Raw genomic sequence first — 19,221 nt, 5'->3', positions numbered from 1 at the left:
TTTCAAGTTCTCTCAATATCGCAGTACCAAAGTATGAAGGACTGGGACTATATATTTTTGTAACTAATTTCCTTAAGATAATGTTAGAAATATCAGGTTCCTTAAAATATAGATGAATTTCAAGGTGAGTCTGCTAGCAGATGTTATTAATGGCATATGATTTATTGGGACATGAAATCTGATCTGAAACTCATGTTATTAGCTGAGCTTTTTATAAATTATAATTGCCAACTGCTGAAAATACGCAGAAAGACCACTGATAAACTAGCTTCATCTTCAGGGCCTAGAAAATGGTGGTTTCCTAACAGTCCAATATCCCTAGTCCTGCTGGAAGTGTACAGTACATTGGGATGCACAGATTAGGCTTGAGTTCAGATCTTATCATAGTGCAATTCTTTCGGAATGAGAAGCACCAGAGCTAGGAAAAGGAGGTCACAGAAAACAAATATGTACTATGCGACTTAAAGAGAAACTGACACTTGGGTTCACAGTATGTCATTGTATAGATGCTAAGCAAATTGTGTATTTGAGAAAAAGAGGCACCCATTCTGACTATTAGCTATAAAATATATACAAAAAACCAATAAGCAAGATAATTTTCACACTATTTAAACATCGTTCTGTACAGCTCTTAGGTGAGAACACAAACAGCATATTTTATCATTCTAAGGTCTATAAAGATTTGCATCTACAGAAGGCTTTCTAGGTAACCCTCATGGAAAGCTAAACACTCTATGGCTAGGTTCACAGTGAAAAAATATTTTTGTTAATAATTACTTCTAGACATTCTCTGTTTATTCCAAATAATGTTGTATCTTACTTTTGTCTCCCCATGTGTCTTTAAATGTTAATTACAGTTTCTGAAATGTTGCTTTTACCTACCACAACTTACTTGCTAAATTACCTAAATAAGAAGAAACAAACATAAACATTGTGTTATGAATGTTATCTACTCATCAAACCAGATATTGAATTTACAGTAAACGTAATGCATTTTTAATCTCCAGAAAAGCTCTGCAATAGCACTAAAGATTCAGAGAACAACAGAAGAAACAGATGCAAAGTCTCATTCCTGACTTTTTTTATAGAAGCAAAGTTGTTTAATGATAAAAGCAGTTCTGTGTAAAATGGCATTCACTTGCCCTTACTAAGAGCATATATGGAAGAGTCCCCTGTCAATGTAGCAGTGTGAGTGTGGGAACGAAACATAAGGATCACCATCTGCAGCTGTCTAAGAAGTGTTCTTCAGTGCCTACTGACAAAGTGTCAGTTCAGGGATCCTCACAAACACAATCCTTCATCTCGTCCATGCTAGCCTTACAAGGCAAACATTTCACCTGTGAGAAGAGTTTATTTATAATGCTATTCATTTCAGTTGAAATACCAGATATCAAAAAGTTACACTACAAGCAGTCTGGAAGCATATGCTTAATATAAAATGAACCAATTTCCTCTCTTTTATAAGAATCAATACTTTAAAAGATGTGCAAAACTTAACCCCTCACAGAACATATCTTAATAACATGGAAAAATATTTTTATATGTATGTATTTTTAGATTCTTACCTACTGTTGAACTTCTCTGGGTGTTTTTCTCTCATGATATGGAATCTGTGGGCAATTGAAGCATCCTAACAAAACAAAAAAAAAAGCACCATAAATTTTTTGTGACAGAAAAATTGCAAAACAGAAGACTCTACCTGTGCACAATGCACATAATTTGTAAGGTGTTTTATGAAATGTCATTTTCAACAATAGCAATACTCTTATCCCTTAGAAAGCTTACAGGTACATTATTCCCAGAATGGGATATATCTGAACTTGATAATTTATTATTCTTGTTGCAGTCTCCATTACTTCTTTTTACAAATCAGACATGATAGTTTTGTGTAGTGAAAGTGTCTTCAAATTTTATACAGTGAATAAAATCCAGAGATGGTGAAGGTTAACTGAAAGATACATTTCTATACCACTGATATTTTTCTGTCTTCTAAAAATACCAAATAAACTATTTGAAATAAATTTATTTAGTAAAAGTGAGTGACAGATTCAGCAAAGTGACTTTATATGCATACAAGTTGATATTTTCATATGGTATTCAACAGCTTTCTCTAAAACTGGATAGGAAACAGGAATAATTGCTGGAAGACTCCCCATTTGCTGTATGTCAGGATGTGAAATCATGTGGGGAAATACTGCTTAATATAAAAAAGATATTTTTAATTAAATAAATTTTATTAATATTTTAAATTAAGTACATTATGTTAATACTATAATCAAATAACATGTATGTGAAATGAAATAGCCATATGAAAAATTTGTAAGTATATAACATTTAGAAGAGAATAAACCCATTGTGCTGATGGGAATTAGTGAAAAGAGAAGATTTGGAACTGATGTGCTAGAATCAGTTTTCAAAGCATTTTTGTATCTTCTTTGGAGGTATTATGAGAATTTTTTTCTCAATTCATATAATGCAATTTTTATTTCTCATACTAATTGTTAAAACTTTACAAACTGGGAATTAATCTTTAATTTTTCAATGTATGTATTAAATGAATGGTGAGAGTATGAAATCTACCAACTCTTGAGCAGCAGATAGTAAACACAGAGAAATCAATTTGGATCATGTCTTTGTAGTTATGTCTTAAAATTCTAGATACATATGAATATAAATATAAGAACAGTTACTCCAGTTAGTAAGAAATTTCAATGAATTCCAGTTTCCATGCAAAAACATTTGAGAAAAAGTACAAATAAAACTGTCATTATAAGCAACTATCATATATATATGAACTTCCCCACCTATTATTTACCAATTTAAAAGATTATGGAACTATAAAGCCTAAAAATGTGAGAGAAATATTAAATTCAGTATAAGCCTATATCTAGCAATATTTTATATTATTTTCAAACAATTGGAATTACAATTTGGAGGGAAAGCCCCTAAATTCAATACTTAAATAATTTATTAATGATTCCAGACATTACTAAAACTTTCATTCAAAATAACTTTCATTTGCACAAATCTATGCTAATCTAAATCTCAAATAAGCAAGCATTTAATGCAGGTATGAAGGATAGCCACTAATATAAACCATGGCTTCTACATTCTGTGATTAAAAAAGTTTTGTATTTACTAGAATCTTAAGCAGGGCATGCACCAGAGAACTGGCTGGTCCAACCTTCAAAGTTTGGTTTACTAACTTATGGATGCTTTGGAAAGATAAATGTTGAACCTTAATACCATTGAATTCAAAGGTAAAATTGTTCAGATAGATTGACAACATATATAAATAAAATTTTACAATTAAGAATAAAAAGCAATGTGTAATTCATAAAATTTTACACATACTACCTACTTAAGGATGTAACACAGTATAGAATTTTTAGGTAAAACTTGTGATCACTGAACAAATTAAATCAGTTAGTAGTATCATTAAATGTATTGACTCCATTGAGGTACTCAATTTTATTTTTATGAACTTATGTAGTTTCTAAAGATGTACATAGTTTGCTGCTTTATGCACATTGCATAATTATTCATGTATTTTTTAATTATATTTAAGAATGGAATTGTCATACAACATTTCACTGTTCTGCAAAGAAATGACAGCAAAATTCCCAAGTGAATAGTGTTAGTCAACAAATGCCTTATTGTTCTGTCCTGTCACCCAAACTTTCATCTGAAACGTTCAATGCTGCATTCTCAAACTGCACTCATTTTTGATTTAAATGTATTTTTATGTGCAATTTTATAAGGCAAACATCCACAAGTATCCAGGTGATCCCACAGTTCTTGGAGACGGATGAAATAAAGCTGACAGTAAACCCTGAGACAGCACACTTCTAAACAATGGCTGCTAGCGGAACTAAAATAATAACTCTGTTAACTTTAGAAAGACCCATCATTCATACTTTATCCCACATTAGATGCGCCGGCATTAGAAAAGTATATTTGTTAGCCAGTTTCATATGAAAAAGAAATGGAAGGACTATTGTAGTTAACTGTTCATTTTCTACATGCTGAAGCATAAGACAGGCCCAAGACAAAATGAATAAAGGAGTAGAAGCATTTTTGACAGAAACTAGGAAACGCTAATCAAGGACTGTCTAATGAATGAAATGAAAGGGCTAATGTGCTTACTCACGCAGAACAAACGCAAGGCACAAACAAGCTAGGGATCAATGCCCACTGCAGATGGCAAACAGGCAGTTGTTTCCATGCAAGGTTGATTTGATCAAAATTTTCCCCCCTCCCTGAACACTGTCTGACTCCAAAATGAATCAACTGACTAAATGAACAGAGAGGTTAAATAAGTAATACAGCCAGCTAATTTAGACATAGCACAAGACAGGCACACGTTAGGTCAATTTCACTAAAAAAAATTGCTGAAGAGTTACTTTTATTGATGGAAACTGTAAACCAGGAAAGTAACTACACACAGATAAGCTCAAAAGTAGTGGAGTTTCTATGGCTTCCTTCAGCTTATGCTGTCCAATTATTCTTTTGAATCCAAAGTAAAGTTTTTAGATTCCCCAGCACCAGAGATCTCTTCTCAACCATAACTCCCCACTATAAGAAAATCTGAAATCAGCCCAGGCTGGCTGTGCATTAGGACAACAATCCTCTGCTTTAGGGGAAAAAAAGATAAGAGAGAAAAAAAAAAACCAAACCAAACCAAACAAAAGCCACCAGAAACAAAAACCACAAGAAACTACACCAAGTTTTCGGTTTTTCAAGTGTCTGTATTCTTGTACCTGTTAACACAGTAGCATATTGACTGGTATAAGTAAATTAAAAGCAATGGGAAGAATTAAAAGTAATAGGAATTGACAGTGAGTAGGAATGTAAGCACTGTCTCCTAAGAGCTGCTGGAATTACCAGATGCCATCCCTGAATCCTGAGGAACAACCATTAGAAGTTACCTGGCTGAGGAGAGCAAAGAGTCCTTCATTGTGAGATTTTTGGCTACATTTGTAACGAGATTGATTTTAGTAGACTTCATTCAGCGACTTCAAGTAGGGGCATCTATCCCAACTTGTTTAGACAAGCAACTGTTGTTGGACCAATAGAGAAATTACTAATTTTTTGTGTCAAAAACTAAACTAAAATAATCTAATTAACTATACAGAAACAGAGTAATGGTATGGCAAGCCCAATATAGTTTGCAAAATATGCTGAGCTTTCCTGGTACCTGATATTGTGAATAGCCAGGAAAATATGAGAAATTGTTTTTGTATTTTACTATAAAAATTATGCGAAAGAGAAAACCCAGGATTCAGTAAAGCAAATTCACATGCTTCATTATATTACCTAGCTAAGAGAACAGCATTTTTAAAGAATAATCTGACAGTCAGATACTGGTCTATAATTAATATAATCTCTGAGATTTACATATTAATTTTTATTAGTAAACGGATTTGCATTCTGGCCTGAAATACAAATTTTCAGCATTACTATATCTGAATCGAAATATTTTGCAGTTTTACAAGTAGCACACCATAAGTACATGCAAACACACCTAAAAATGGCAACATTTATTATTAATAATCATAATCTAAGGAGAAACAATGTTGTCAAGCCTTTTGCAAGATGAAGGTCTGTCTTATGGCATCATTTCAATATGAAACTATCACCTTTTCTTTCATCCACATTTCAGTCACACAGCTCATTTTATACCTCTAATTGTAATATTTTTCACCAAATCATCCAACAATTAAGATTTTTTTTCCAGGAGCAGTTTTGCATCAGAATCAATATTGGTCACAAAGTAATGCTGAATACAGAGCATCTACAGCAGAACAAAGCAGGCAATTAGGCAATTTTGTGTTTCTGAGACTACTATAGGAATACTTGAGTTGCATGGTACTATTCTAAAATTCTGCATTTTTTTTAATATATACAATATTTTTAGTCTTTCAGATGTCATATGAGAATAGCCTACATGATAATTTTTCTTAACTAAATTCATAGCACCAATCAAATCTGAAAGAAACTGCCACACTGTGTGCACTTTCGTATGCCTTTCATGTTTCGATAGTTTCCACTCACTACTGTAGCATTTAGAAACAAGAGATAAAAGAATGGGTATTTGAAGAACAGAAAATGCAGTTTATCTCAGTTTAAATTCTACAAAAGTGTACAAACTCTTAAAAAATGTACCTTTACATCACACAAGTATTCAACCAGGACATTTATGTGATGAACATGCAGACATATACACATATATGCATTCTTATATTTGAACCTGTTCAGGCTCTTAAGCAGCTAGGCTATCCTTTTACCTCACTCAGGTTTGTTTTAAATCCTGACAGTGAAGATAAGATAGAGAACAGACAGAGCATATCTGAATCTGCTCCTAGGAAATGGAAAAAATATTTTAATTGAACTAGGACATTTCTCAAAGTGACCTGCCAAGAAGAAAAGAAGCTTAAGTTGCTACACCTCTTTAATACCTTATGATTGACTTACACACATATATATTCATCTTTTTAATGGGTATTAGCATTACCGGAAAGCAATCTGAAGCAGTCTTTTCAGAGGAGTAACCTTATACATTGTGAATAACCTTATAGAAAGATTAATGCATTTAATATATGTCTGTCTATAAGTTTGCTGTGATTAAAATTTCCATTAAATAATAATTTTTATGCTGCTGAACAAACAAATGACCAGTGTGCATCTTCTTTGGATACAAATGGTCTGATTAGTTTTTTTTCCTAAGATGCTTCTTTAATTAAGGCTTAATGGATCCACAAGTCTAGGAAGCTTAAAGCATAATTCAGCAACCTGTAATCTTTGGATCAGAATGCAAATCTAACCTGAACAACCAGTTAGCTCACATCAGTTATTAATATGGTATAGTACAGATGTACAAAAAATATCATTGAAGATGGATGAAGAAACTGCTGTGGTGGTTTAAAATTAATTTCTAGATAAACAAACATCCTTACAATTCTGCATTCTACTTTTTGTACATATATATAAAATACAAAAAAACAAATGTATACCCTTCATTTTAGTATTTCCTAGCCCGTGACAACAATCTCAGATAAACAAATCATATTGACCCATTGAATGACCAAGTCTAAAAAAAAGGCAGTCAGGATGTTTAAGGTTCTGCCTTATTTGAATCAAGCGGTCAGTTCACATTTGACTCTCAGGTTTTATATTAAATTGCACTAATCAACCTGAGAAGAAAAGGGATTTAAAAAAATATTCATTAATATATTAGTTTTTGGTGAAACATTAGTTACTATAATTGTATTTCTACTGATATTTTGGGCCTGTATAAATGAGAAAGATGGTAGTTTGAAAACATCGGAGCAAGAAGAGATTACAAGCACTTAAACAGCTTTACTAAAAGATACTAATAATTCACTTTTTTAAGAAAAAAAAAAACTGAGAAGAAAATTCTAAGAAATTTGTGTACCTGGCTTTTCAAAAAGAACACAGAAACTGTGAAGATAATGCTATTTATTTGTTTGCGATACTCTGATAGTCAAGTTTAAATACCTTTCAGCGGTACATGTATTGCTAAGTCAAGACACAGTTCATACTTTAAATACTCATTTAAACAGCCAGTATCTCAAAACCCAGGACAGAACATCAGAACTAGAATATTTATAAATGATGGACAAAAGACCAAAGGACTGTATATCTGGAAATGGTAACAAAAAAATTGAAACAGATAAGATCTACAAAGATAAGCATATTTCATAGTTTTATTTGAAGTCAGAATTCTGTTGAGTTTCTGACAATTCTACATAGAAACAAAATGGAATCCATTTTGCCAAAAAAACCCATGTTTGTGCAAAAAACCTCAGCCACCCCTATGTTCTGCTTGTACATAACTCTACAAATTGTGGGCTCGTACAGCCATTGACTCCTTGGTATTTACTATCGATCAGTTTATATGGGGTGACCACATGTTCCAGTTGTGCAGGAACCAGCTCTATAAGATAAGCCTTTGTACCAGTATCTCAAGGACTTTCTTTGAGGAGCTATTTTGGGTTTTAGAAACTGACAATACGTTCCTATTACCTATATTTTTAAGTCATTAATCAAGTACAAGACTGGGAGGTAAGTATTATCTGACCAGATGTGTCATGTGCCCCACACCTCAATGCAATGCAGAGGACAGGTACCCTGTAAGATGATATCTGCTGAGGATACACTGTGCTACATCTTCCCTTCTTTATATTTGGTCACCCTAAATTTACTGTAACTAGAGAAGGGTTCTTCTAGGTCCATCCTAAGTGTTTATGTGGTCACTAAAAAGAGAAGGAGAAAAGTGATCACATGGCAATTAGCCAACATAGCCATATAGACAATGTATTAAATATCTTGCATATTACAAAGATCTCTGTGGTAAACCTTTAGTAGCATTTCTGATAACTGCTGATTGAGAACTATGTTGAAATAGCCCCAAATTATCCTGCAAAATGAGTTTGACCAGAACACAATCAAGGACACAGCTAAGGCTGAAAGTTAATACAGGTAACACTATGCAATGCAATTGGCTGTTGCTTCAGATGTTCTTCAGAGAAACACCAAAATGGCTCACAGGTGTCTCCAATAAAAAGCACAGAAACAAATTTTACATTAAAAGCCCATCTAGCTTGAAACTAACAGACATTCATGCCCAGCACTTCTGCAGTTCTTAGGAGAGAAAAGTGAGTAATGTGCTCAATTACTAAGCATTTTCTGTGATGAAATACTAATTAGCGTCATCATATTAAAACTTAGAGAAAAAAAGCAAATTTGGAATAAAGAGTAACTGCTTGTGTACACTCTCAGAACAAAAACACTCTCATAATAAAAAAAAATCCAAAACACCCTCCAAAATCTCCCCAAAACCCCCAAACAAACATAAATCCCTTTGAGTATTTTCATTCTGAACACTGATTAAGTTTGCTTTAGAGTAGTATTCACAGGGGCTGACTGTAGGCCCCTAATTTATTTGCCTAAACTGTCAGGTTGATTTCCCTATTCTCCCAGTATGCTTAAGAGTTAGAAGAAACCCCTTTGGAAAGCCTCTCCCAGAAGGCATGTGGACATGTTTCTGCTCTGAATTGTTATTCCAAGATCTTTTGTTATAATTCATACAAGAAACTGAGCACACCTAGCTTCTCACGTTTATGAAGGTATGCCTGAAATACAACAGTTTGAGCAGTCCTCTGAAATCCTCGATGGGGTTCAAGCCAAATTTTGTATCACCACCCATTTTATGCACTCATTTTCTTGATAGGGATCAAGTAATAAATGTTCACCTGACTTCTCCCTAGCAACTTCCCATAACTTCTTAGTCAAAGCCTTGGCAACAGAGTCTTATAATCTTAATACATATTTATTCCATTCATTTGTTTCCATAGCAGGTATTTATTTTTATAAGAAGTATGCAAACCATTAAAACATCTCTCATTGATTTACACTCTGAAAGAATATTTTTCTCTTAATTGAAAAAGGTCACTGTTTTCCTCATTCATTATATTTTCTATTTGAAATTTAAATTTTTGCATTACAATATTATTTATTATCTTTCCTATTGGACAAACAAATATTAATTTATAAAAAACCCCTCTAACATACTCATAAATTAGGACTAGATGTTGGATTATTTATCTACTGACATTCGCTCTCTCTCTCTGCTGATTTACGACGAGCTTTTTAAGATTCTCTCCCTTACATCTTTCATATAGCCTGTTTGTTCTGTCTAAAAGGTCCAGAAACAACTTTCTTAACTTTTGTTAAATATTTGCATTTGTTCTTCTGTTCCATTAATCAAATTCTGAATCCTTCTCCTTTCTTAATTTTCTTATAAGGTGTATAAGATTTCTAATTCCTGCCTTTGTGGAGATTCCTTCAAGCTTACTCCATCTTTTCTCCTCTACCAACACAGACCCCTTCCTTGTACCAGTGAGCACCTGAAATCCAGTTCAGACCCTAAGGATCTGTAAGCATGATGTAGCTGTGGGAAGGCAACAAGTCCAAAATGGCAGAAGAGTTATATATCAAACTGAGACAAACCTATTTATTAATAAGTCTGAAAATAACTGGCCAACTAAGAAGCCTCCAAGAAAAAGCTAGATTCACATGAGCTACGCATGCCAAGTTTACTCCCACCGCAGTGGTTTCTTTGAAAAGGTACTGTAGAAGTAAAATTAAATAGTTTGTAACAACATTAGATGGAAGAGATTGCACTCTAAGAGATCATCTTGATCACATACTGGTTTTACTGCTACTGCTAATCAAATTTTTAACTTAAAAGGTGAATGTGTACTTGTTTCTATACATAGTGTCAGTGGTCAGATTCTTTTTTGAAGTGCAAAACCTAATGACATGCTACATGTCAAAGACCAATATTTTAAGGAAAAAACAAGGGGTTAATGATGTCTGAAATATGTCAACTCAATGATTTAATGTAAGTAGTTCATATGAACAGTGTCTGGTATCAGTTGCTCCCAAGTTAAACAAAGCCCAGGCTTTGCAGAAATAGCTATCTAAAACATGAAATAGACTAAAAAATTGAACTATCTGCCATTTTACTGAGTATTTAAGGACCCAAAAAATATTCTCTATGAATAAAAGGATCCTGCATTTAAAAACAACCTAAATATGCTACAGCCTTTCCTGAACTTAATATTTGGATATATGGAAAAGTGTTAAAATATGTCAAAATACAAACATGTGTTTGTGTAAGATGAATTCAAATTCTACAAAATTAATTCACATGTATTTTCCTTCCAAAACAAATCAAGCTTTTTTTCTACAGCTGCTTTGAATAAGTAATTTAGATATGCAAAATATTTTATCTACCCAGAGACAACATACAAAGGTTATGCAGCAACTATTTTTGTAGACTCTAGACATTAAAGGGCTTTGAGGTTAAATATTATTTATTTACTCCATAGAGAGGTTCTATTATGTGCACTAAAGGGAATACATTATAGATTATTATCAGACTGTTGATACTTAGGGACAACATAAAACTCATTCTTTATTGTACTAAAGACACTAATAATTGAGAACTGTAAACTTTTTTGTAACAAAATCAACATGGAGTTATTGAAAATCGTAGACCAAAAATGATTTCCACTGAAAAGGGAAAAACACCCAGCAACTTTAGAAACTCGAGATTACATATTTCACTCTTGGTTTATGTAAAACTGTTTACTATTAAGCAATCCTACAGCAAAATAAAAAATTGCGGTCAGAAACCCAGGAAACTGCACTAAAGCCCTTTGTTATGATTTACCATGCAGAGAATCTTGAACCCAAGAAATGAAAATGTCCAAATTGCTTTCAAAGTGCTGAATTAATCCTTCAAAGAGGGTCAAAGAAATGCTTTTGCTACCTTTTTGCATCCCAAGGATCCAAATGTGCAAAAGACTAGTGAAAAAGTCTAGAGAAGTGTAGTGAAACTGAGAAATTCCTTAAATTTTCTAGCAAAAAAATTCCTCCAAGAGTGCACTTGCATAATGCCTTTTGCCTAACCATCTGGACAGACTCAGTGCGTCATGGTTGTTTAGCAACTTAGGGCTTTCATGGTAGCTTTGAATATATTATACCAGTATCCTATTCTCAGCCTCAAATTGTTTGGGAGGATTCTATATCTGCATAAAATCTCTTTGCATAAGACCCATTTACTCAGGATTTCCAACACATATGAGGTTTTCTAGAAGGCTAAGTTGTTTACACTAAACACTAGGGTATAATTCCCCAAATTAATGATCTACTGTACAATGTTACTCCCCAAGTGATCAGACTAAGGGTGCAGACACCTGTAGTGCAGAGGCAGGATGAACAAGAGTAAGTTCAGGAGACAACTAAAGCATAGGGTCAAAGTAAGATCCACAAATATTCACTGCAAACAACATGAATGGGCAGTTTCTCTGAACTTCAGGCCAGACAGTTATGCTATAAATATATTTTACATATGAAGAACATAATAGTTTTTTGACAATAAATCAATTTGCTTCATGAGAAAGAAGGTGTAAAAAAAAAAAAATCTTTGGTCTCAATGAAAGCATAGTCAAATCACCTTTCAATTTTTTACCTTAAAAAAACAATGCAGTAGGCTGAAAGCTGCTCCTAGATTTTTACAAATTTGCAAATCAAAGAGCACCTGTTTGTAAAGTGCTGCTTTGCTCAACTACTTAAATAATGTAATCAATACTAAATGACAAGCTAGAATTCCCAAATTTGCAGCACAGTAAGCAGACACTTGTCTTGCTGATGTCTGTAATAAGTAATCCTTATAATGTTAGCCAAGACAAATGTTGTTAATATTAACTTTTACTCAAGCATAAATATCACATCCATATGACATCAGATATTATCTCAGAGTAAGATAATGTTTGCAACTATTTTGTATAATAATAGCATTAATAAGGGCAATGTAAATCAGTTAAATCCTACTTTTACTACTGGGCATTTTTTTGCTAATGAACAATCAAAACCTATAAAAAACATATGCAATTTAAACATCAGTGCAAACAAAATGTTTTCAAACATTTGCAAAAACCCTGGAACGAGAATTAATCTTTCTTTTAGTTTCAGTTATGTACATTGTATTCAAAGGCACTTCCTAGCCAGAAGAAATATACTATTGAGACACTGTTTTAAGGACAATGGATGTAACACACATTTCAGAATCACAATCACAGACCATTCTGAATTGGAAGGGACCCACAAGGATCATCAAGTCCAGCTCTTAAGTGAATGACATACAGGAATAGAACCAACAACCTTGGCATTATTAGTACCATACTCTAAGCAACTGAGCTAATCCCAATTTCCCTCTGATAAAACAAAAATAGCCATTCAAACTGCCATAACTCTCCAAATAGATTAATCTATGTCAATGCTCCTAAAAGATGCATTTCATAATGGTCTTTATGTATACATTATCTGTGACAACAATTCTGTTTCTGGAATAAAAAGCATTTTTGTCCCTAAATTTCTTTTAGTAAAAATACTTCCACTGTTCAAAATTATTAAAGTATCATCTACATAAATTTCAGTGTTTTTGCACAAATTGTAAACTATGCTTTCAGAATTACTGATGGAATTTTAAAATGCTTCAAATTTTATAGTCTTTTGAAAGGACAAAGAAATTTATAAAAAACCTAAGATTACAGTTTCATCATTTAAAATCTACACAAAATAATTCAAACAAATGTTATGACATTTAAGATAATGAAACCCTTCATTTATGCCAATGTGTCCTACTTCACATGTAAGGAGTCAGAACAGATGTCCAAATATTGTAATGCCAGAAAAAAGTTAGGGCATATCTTGATTAATACTCTCAGAGCAGTCCATAGTGTCTCTTTAAAACTGGCATGAGTTACTTGAAAATATCTATTCAAAATCCTTTCTAGGAAACACAGCTAGACAAAGTGTTCCCAAGACAAAAGGAAAACAATAAAGCTCTGTATAAGCCTTTTAGCAATGTAAGCTGCATATTATCGACAGACCATTCATTGCAATCAACAAATGATTAATTGCAAATTTGTTGCTAAATTGACCACGAAAAAGACAAGCTTCAGGGTACTATTAAAGAGGAAAAACTTATGTTAAAAATGATTGGAAACTTTTTGTAGTGAATTAATTCTAATCAATACTCTTGTTGACTGCACAGTGGAATAATGACTTCCTTAAATAGCATATGTACCCATTATTGTAGACATTCAAATTAATATTTAACCTAATGCCTTCCTTTTTTTTCCTCCTTTTGAAACAGCATTTTCTAATTTCACCTTTAAGAACAAGAGTCTATGATAGACAAATTTTTGTAAAGTCTAATATCAACTTGGGAGGCATAATATGCATGCAAAAAAATTCAGACTACAAAAGTAATTATGTTTATTTAGAGTACTTATATGAAAGCCTTTTTAATTAAAACTGCCATGGATGAAACAATAGATGCCTTTAAGCATAGCTAGTTTACAAACTTCTGAACAGCTATGCAATAATTTTGGTGCAAAAGTATGATTTCAAAGTTTCCTGGATGTCCCTTTTTCCTCCTTTTGTGGATGCAGTCATATACCTAAACCTTAAACCTTTAACAATAAAGATAACTGCATTCCTGTGATGGTCAATGTACTATCACAAAATAGGTATGAGTTACTGGAAGGGGTACTTTCCTTATACCAATAGTATTTTGAAAATTGCTTTTCTTCTTGCATTTGACCGAAAGTCCGGTTCTGAAATTTTTCTTCAAGACAGCAAATTTCCATGAATTTATAAACACTGTAATTGAGAAAGTAATACTTTAATTATTTAAATATATTCACAGCTAATTCCCAAATTGCAGTTTTGACAATGAATGGATTGAATCATATGTTTAAATGTATCTCATTAATAAAAACCTTTTGGAAATCAAGTTTCTTATAAATGTGGTTTAAGTTGAACTGCACAGCTGAACTTATCTATTCTTTTATATTTCTGGGGTTTGGGTGGAGGATTTTTTTTGTTTGTTTGCAGTTTTGTTTGGTTGGTCATGTTGTTTTTGTATGACAGGAGAAGACATTTATTTCAGGCACTAGAAATCCTTCTTCTACTCCTCACCTACTCCTGTAGTGTATATAAAAAAATCGAAACAAACAACAAAACATGTATATCTACATATTTATATCTATCTATATCAAGGAAGGAAATTTGAAAACATTGAAATTTCTAAGACTCCAAAGGAAAGATTATCTAAGATAATCTAAGATTATCTAAGATTATCTAAAAAGCACAAATGGACTATCCAAGGATACAGTTCAGAGCTGAAAGTGAAGCTGTTGACAAACTGACATCACTTTTTAAATGTCTGTGCAGGCCTCATTAAGTTTTCTGCTTTAAAGATCTCTGAACTATTGTTGAGGCACTTAAATGACATAAAGAATCCACAATACCTAGCTTTCAGAGTCTCAGAGTAGAACCCAAACCCCAAATCTATACGCAAACCCATCTATACCCATGTTTTATGATTCAACTCTATCTGGCCATACCACTATGTCCTGTTCACTGGAGCATTCAGGAAAGTTTCTCCACTGGTTTGGCAACCAGAGACCTGCAAGGAGGTACTTGCATCTATTCTTTAAGAAACATTAGCAGAGCTTATACACTAATTCCACCTAGTCCAGTTGGGATGAAAAGTGGATTCTTAATGCAAAATTCAGAAAGGTAAGCATGAAGTGGTGCTTACCTAGTATACTCTCTCAGGCCCCCTAAATTTCTGTCTACTAAAAAACTGGGCTGATAGAAAACTCCTGAATTTCAACAAAAGCAAATGCAAAGACTTGCATCTGAGTGGAATAAGGCTACCATAGAAGCTGGTGCTGAGTGTCAAGCAGGTCTGCAGAAAAGGACACAGCAGTCCTTATGGACTATAATGGGAAGGTGAGTCACCAGCGTGCCCTTAGTGCAAAGAAAGCAAACAGCATCCTGTGCTCCATCAGAAAGACTGTATCCACCATCCATGCCACAGCAGTGACCCCTCCTCTCTGTTCACCACTTGGGGAACCACATTTGGAGCGCTCTTTGGCCTTGGGCTTCCCAATGCTGGAAAGACATGGACAGACCATATCTGTGAGTATCTGAAGGGAAGGTGTCAAGGCTTTTTGTCATGGTGCCAAGCAATAGGACAAGAGGCAACGGGTAGAACTGATGCACAGAAAGTTCCACCTGAATATCAGGAAGAACTTCTTTACTGTGAAAGTAAACTTCTTCACTGTGACCTCACACTGGAACAGATAAACCAGGGAAGATGTGGAGTCTCCCTCACTGGAGATACTCAAAACCATCTGGACACAATCTTGTGCCACGTGCTCTGGGTTGGACCAGGTGACCAACTGTTGTTCCTTCCAATCTGACCAATCCTAGGATTCTGTGATACCACAATATATCAAACAAAGGGACAGTAGGCTGCTCAGGGGCTGAAGCACACACCACTTGAGCAGAATCTGAAGCAACTTGTACAGCCTCCTAGGATGCTGGTGACAGGAGACTTTACTGCTGCCTACAGCTACCTGCTGCAGAAAAGATAGATGGATTCTTGTAAAAGGTGTAGAGGATAGGATGAACAAGAAACAAGAAACAAGTCAAACACTGCCCGCCAGGTTGTGGAACCTCCATTCTTGGAGGTCCTCAAGCCTCAAGTAGAGAAGTCTCTAAGGTAAGTGATCTGATCAGACTTGCTAGAAGTAAGATGTTTGTCTAATGATCTCCAGAGGATCCTTCTAAACTGAAATATTCTCTGAGAGCCAGAGGTCTCTGCTGAATAGGTCTTACTAAATGTCCCTTTCATTAATTTCATGGTGTCTTGATCCAACGAACTCCAAGTATCTTTAGAATTTTGCAGTTCAATTACATGCTGTATAGAGAAATATTTTCCTTTGTTTGCCTTGAAACTGAAATTGAATAGCTTCATTTGGTGTCTGTCAGTTTTTATATTGGAAAAAACAGTGAACATAAATTGACCACTAGCCCTCTCCTTCTAACTCATGGTTACATAAGTAACCTGTTTTCCATACCCATGGTATTTAGCCTACATAACTGCTCTGATGGCAGCATGCAAGGAACAGAGCAGACTGATATGGTGATTAACAATGAAGGAATCAATTCAGAAAGTCCTTCTGGTCCATTTTGCATGGATTACTTCCACAGTACATTGAAAAGAACTTAAATATAAAGTAGGAATAACATTTTTTGACTAACAAGATGAGTCTTTACCCACTCTGGTTCCACAGGGATATTTCCCTAAGTTTCAAGCATATAATTATTTCCTCTTCATTTGCTTAAATCTAATAGATACATTAATAAAAGTCTGCTTTAGACACTTAGCTTAGGAAAATAGTTCCTGGGACTATTTAGAATAGAATAGAACTAAACAGCTGCAAGGCACCTAAAAAGGTCTCCTAGACCAACTGCCTGAACCCCTCAGGTCTGACCAAAAGTTAAAGCATGGGCATTGTCCAAATGCCTCTTAAACACTGACAAGAATAAGGATTCAACCATCTCTCTCTCCAGGAGGCCTGTTCCTGGGTTTGACTGCCCTTCCCTTAAAGGAAAGTATTTCCTCATGTTCAGTTTAACACTCCTGTGACTCAGCCTTTCATCTCTTCCATGCACCCTACCATGGGATACCAGGGAGAAGAGATGAGCAGCTCCCTCTCCACTTCCCCTCCATTAAGAAGCAATAGAAAGGAATAAGGTCACTCCTCGGTCTCCTTTTCGCAAACTTAGACAAGGGCAGTGTCCTTAGGTGATCTTCACAGGACCTGCCTTCCAGCCTTTGCACCAGCTTTGCTTGCCCTTCTCTGGATGCATTTAAGAAACACTAACAATCTTCTTAAATCATGGGGCCCAAAATTGCACACAGTACTCCAGTGAGTCTGAACCTATCTAAAAGCAGTTCTGTAGTTTCATAGGTCTTCCTTCACTCCCTTCTTGTAAATTACCATTTGCTTCCCTTGTATTTTTGGCACTTTCTTCTTTTTTTTAGCAGAAGATAATTGTGTGTTGTATGTACAAGCCAGTGTTAAGGCTTTTGTACCATTCTATGCTTTAAAAAAAATATCCACAGTCAGCAGTAAAATGGTTTCACAGCGATATTATCTCTATTAGCTAAATATTATTAATTATAACAGGTTTTGGTTGTTTTTCTCAAACCTGTATTGTCCCAGAGCAGCAGACTTTATTCCTGCTAACAATAAAGTGAAACTAATAATGTGTTCTCAAAACATTAATACAAAAGACAACAAAATGTTTTTTTCTTAACTAAGAAATGAGGGATTATAGGATAGATTTGTGTTGATAGCCAAAAGTGCAAATGTTCTGTCTAGTTTTCATTAAAGAGATATAAACAGCTACAATATGGCATGGAAAAAACCCAACATCTGTATGACAAAATAGCCCCCACTTGGTATAATAATGCTTTTAAACTTTGACTTACACTGTATCTTCATAAAGAATCTTTTTTGTAGTGTTTTTTGTTTGTTTGTTTATTTGTTTTGTTTGTTTTTGTTTTTTGTTAAGTTGGTTTTTTTGGTCATTTGTAATTCTGATACGTTAACCAAAAAAACTGACATGCTATCTGAATTGAGTAGCCTCTTTGGATTCCAGCTGGCTTGGCTGTATGCCTTTCTAATGGTAATGAAGTCACACAGCTGCTAGGACAATCAGCTGGAGTTCAGATCAGTAGTTAAATAGATATCCAGACTGGCTTCTTATCAGGACTCATTAAAGTTCAGTGTTAACAAACTGCAGGGTTACGTAGGTTTACATGGTTACAGCAAAGTGCCTTTTAAAAATGAACTTGCTGGAGCTGAAAAAAAATCTCTCCTTTTTCCACTTATAAATGTTACTTTGTGCTGCTCAACTCAAGAAATGTTCAACCAGTGAGGTGAAAGGAAAAATCCCATTCATTTGCATGGAAGTAAAACAAAACAGTTCTCAATGTTTCAGGGATTTTTGAAGAATACTGTTATTCAAATTACTTCAGAATGTCTCAGCTAAAGGGGTCACTCAGTATTCAGCTATGTCCAATTTTCAACTTAGAATGCAATGCACACTAGACCTGTGAGAAATTATCAGCTTTTACTTTGCCCATCAAATGTACCACAAAGCTTCACTGTGAACACAATAGATTTCAGTATTAACCATCTTTCCTACAGATAAATGGGAAGGTATCAAACGTGTCAACTCTTACAAAATCATTACTGGCATCTTTTTCACCTCCAGTTTTTGTCATCTGTTTTTACTGAACAAAATTTGAATTATAAACCCTTTTTAGAACATGGAACACACAATGCTTGCTTGATATACTAAAAATGGGATAAAAGGTTGTATCCATGTAGTGTGAATGTGCAGTAACAGACCTTCTAAAGCATTCTCTACATTCTTCAAAACTGATACATGAATGAAAATTTCAGTGAGAAATAACAGCAGTCAAACAACAGCTTTTAAATTAATGAGAAAAGAAAACTTTTACAGATATTCAGGTGGTAAGGATTCTGGTCATCAGCTTTATGCATCACCTCACAACACATGAGCTCCATAATATTAAATTTGTAATGAACTTGAAAGTACCTTGTAAGTTCTTCTAAATAAGGACTTTATCTTATCTTTATAGTGGTTTGTGCAAACAAGAAAATACCCATCCAAATTAGAAGCAAACTACATCCTGCACTCCAAACAATTCTGACTTTTGATCTCTTTGCTTTC

At 34.2% G+C, this 19,221-nt stretch overlaps 1 protein-coding gene across 7 annotated transcripts in view; it reads right to left on the bottom strand.

Moving 5' to 3' along the window:
• DGKB (diacylglycerol kinase beta) overlaps positions 1-19,221 on the bottom strand; it is a 339,840-nt gene that overhangs the window by 140,220 nt on the left and 180,399 nt on the right. For all 7 annotated transcript variants that reach the window (XM_021538316.3, XM_021538315.3, XM_021538318.3 and 4 more), the window contains one exon: positions 1,566-1,630. In XM_021538316.3, the coding sequence (XP_021393991.1) occupies positions 1,566-1,630 (65 nt within the window). The remainder of the gene's footprint in view (positions 1-1,565; positions 1,631-19,221) is intronic.

Source organism: Lonchura striata, chromosome 1 (genome assembly GCF_046129695.1).
Source record: "Lonchura striata isolate bLonStr1 chromosome 1, bLonStr1.mat, whole genome shotgun sequence".
Taxonomy (NCBI): Eukaryota; Metazoa; Chordata; class Aves; order Passeriformes; family Estrildidae; genus Lonchura; species Lonchura striata.
The sequence above is the reverse complement of the archived record's forward strand: the minus strand, read 5'-3'. Positions and strand labels throughout refer to the sequence as shown.